Genomic DNA, 2,500 nt, shown 5'->3' with positions numbered 1-2,500 from the left:
CTCTCTCTCTCTCTCTCTATATATATATATATATATATATATATATATATATATATATATATTTATATATATATATATATATATATAATGCAAAAACATAATGTCAACATGCAACACAAATGAAACCCATGAGCAACACATTCATTGATCGCACAGCGCTCTGCTCGACAAACCTTCCACGGCAACTCCGTGTTCCGGCGATACAGTCTCAGCGTCGGCAGTTCGTGAGGCGCCGGCGACAGCGTAGTTAAAAGACCCGCGGGAAAGACGCCGTTGTACGAGCCGCCCACAGCTTCCGCTACGCTCACGTCCAGCTTTCCTTCGACGTCGGTGACATAGTGTGCGTGGGAACAGAACTGGAGGAGAGGTACAGTGTGAGTATGAGTTTTTTTGAGTGCTTATTGGCTCGTATATGTTTGACTGTGACCATACACACGGTATTTTTTTTTTTTTTTTTTTTTTTTAAGTAGCAATCTGAATTATTAAATCGGAGAGAGAGAGAGAGAGAGGAGAGAGAGAGAGAGAGAGAGAGAGAGAGAGAGAGAGAGAGAGAGAGAGAGAGAGAGAGAGAGAGAAATAAAAACAATTTTGCTACAAACTTCATCAATTACTTTTCCAGACTCTCAGTTTTCGACCTTTGGATTGTAATCCTTTAACCTCATCGGATACAATGCCAGAGAACTATATCATAATCAACCCTCGAACCCGCAACAATAAAAAAACTGCTGCCGAGTTTTATGCCCCGGTAATCACCTCATTGTAATACTAGATCGAGACAAATGATGATGATTTTTCAGATTATGATTTCTCGTTACTAACTACAGGAGTTGAATTTATATTTGATTTCAAGGGCATTAAAAAGCCATATAAAATTGCTTCTTTATTATAATACTGTACGTTGAGATTTCCAGTGAACCATACTCGTTTATTACTTTCCTTGGTATTACCTCTAGAGATCTGATGTTAATAAAGTATATATGTAAACAGTGATTTCACTAAATGTCTTTTACAGTGCCGCGAACCAGGGCATCAATCTTTCTTGTGCTGTTGATACCAAGGACTCTCGTCTCGAACGTGCTTCACGAGAAAATTTCTCATCCGCGGCCACAGATCCTCCTGCGCAACGCAGTGTTCTAATGGCCGCCCTCCCCAGAGGATAGGCACACCCGTGACCCTCTCGGTCCCGCCCTCGCCGCCCACGACGGGAAGGTGTCTGTGGTACGAGTGGTGGATGAGGGCGCCGTACGGAGGCTCCAGGATGTGACCCGCTCCCGGGTACACTTTCGTCTCCAGCTTCTCCGTCCGGCCGAACGTCTCCATTCGCTCCCGGACGCTGTGGACGGGAATGTCGCAGGACCAGGCGTCGTCGTCGCCGCCCACGACCAGGAAGTAGGTGTCGTCGTCCGCCAGGTCGATGGGGATGAACTGCGGGTGGTCGGGCGTGAGCAGCTGGATCATCTCCCGGAGCGGGAAGAGCCGGCCGTGCTCGTCCAGCCGGATGAAGCTCAGGTCCATCTTGAAGCCCTCGAGGAGGGTCTTTCCCTGGTAGGTGATGACGGAGTCGTAGGCGACGGGCGAGCCGCTGATGCTCACCACGGCTTTGACCTCGGGCACCCACGTGGCCAAGGTGAAGGCGATGTCCGCCGCCTTGCTCACGGCCACGATCCCGCACCTGTCGGGGATCACGCCCTCGCGGGACATGAGCAGCTCGGCGGCCTCGGCGAAGTACTCCAGGATCGAAGCTTTCCGTGGTTTGGGGGAGGTCCTCGAAGGCGAAGTAGGCCAGGGCCATGGAAGCGATCCCGCGGGAGGCCATCATGGCTAGGGCCGTCGGAAAAAGAGGAATGACACTGAGATCAAAGGAATCATCCTTTCCTCTTTGCATGAGAGGCGAGTGTACGAAATATGGAAGACACACGAGGAAATGTAAAAAAAAAAAAAAAAATCGCTGAATCTCAAAACAAAGAACCAGGCATCCCAAATAAATATTCGTGAAGAGGAAGGAGCAAGACCTCACCTGCCCTGAACTCCATGAGCCCCCCCGCTGTGCCGAACATATCAATGACCCCCGGGAAGGGCCCAGGACCCGGCGGGAGGAACAAGGTAGCGCGGACTCTCCCTTCCCTCACGGGAACTCGCCTCACGCCCCGGCCCATCAGGTGGCGCTCCAGCTCCACCTCCGACGCCGCCTCCTGCTGCGTCCCCAGCGGCTGGTGACCCTCGAGGACCCTCACGCTGATCTGGAGAATGCGTCAGTGCGCAAGGTAAAAATAACTATAAAATAACAACAATAATGACAGATCACTAAGAAGACGTATCAACATTGCTGACATTACAGAATAAATCGAAACTCTGAGATTCACGAACCTTCCACGGCAGCTGTGGATTCCGGCGATACAACCTGAGCAACGGGAACTCATGAGGCGCGGGCGCTAGGGTGGTCAGGAGGCCAGCTGGGAACACGCCCTTGTACGAGCCGCCCACGGATGGAGCCACGCCT

At 50.8% G+C, this 2,500-nt stretch overlaps 2 protein-coding genes across 2 annotated transcripts in view; both read right to left on the bottom strand.

Moving 5' to 3' along the window:
• LOC119595626 (acyl-coenzyme A thioesterase 1-like) overlaps positions 1-919 on the bottom strand; it is a 2,305-nt gene extending 1,386 nt beyond the window's left edge. Inside the window, exons 1-2 of the mRNA XM_037944736.1 lie at positions 893-919; positions 127-356 (exon numbers count right to left, since the gene is read on the bottom strand). Coding sequence (XP_037800664.1) covers positions 127-356; positions 893-919 — 257 coding nt within the window. The remainder of the gene's footprint in view (positions 1-126; positions 357-892) is intronic.
• Positions 868-2,500, bottom strand: part of LOC119595450 (acyl-coenzyme A thioesterase 1-like) — a 5,022-nt gene continuing 3,389 nt past the window's right edge. The window contains 4 exon segments of the mRNA XM_037944572.1: positions 868-1,734; positions 1,736-1,821; positions 2,018-2,240; positions 2,368-2,500. The exon segment at positions 2,368-2,500 is cut by the window's right edge and continues 50 nt beyond it. Coding sequence (XP_037800500.1) covers positions 1,030-1,734; positions 1,736-1,821; positions 2,018-2,240; positions 2,368-2,500 — 1,147 coding nt within the window. The 3' untranslated portion in view covers positions 868-1,029.

The sequence above is a fragment of the Penaeus monodon genome, chromosome 36 (assembly GCF_015228065.2).
Source record: "Penaeus monodon isolate SGIC_2016 chromosome 36, NSTDA_Pmon_1, whole genome shotgun sequence".
NCBI classification, from domain to species: domain Eukaryota; kingdom Metazoa; phylum Arthropoda; class Malacostraca; order Decapoda; family Penaeidae; genus Penaeus; species Penaeus monodon.
The sequence above is the reverse complement of the archived record's forward strand: the minus strand, read 5'-3'. Positions and strand labels throughout refer to the sequence as shown.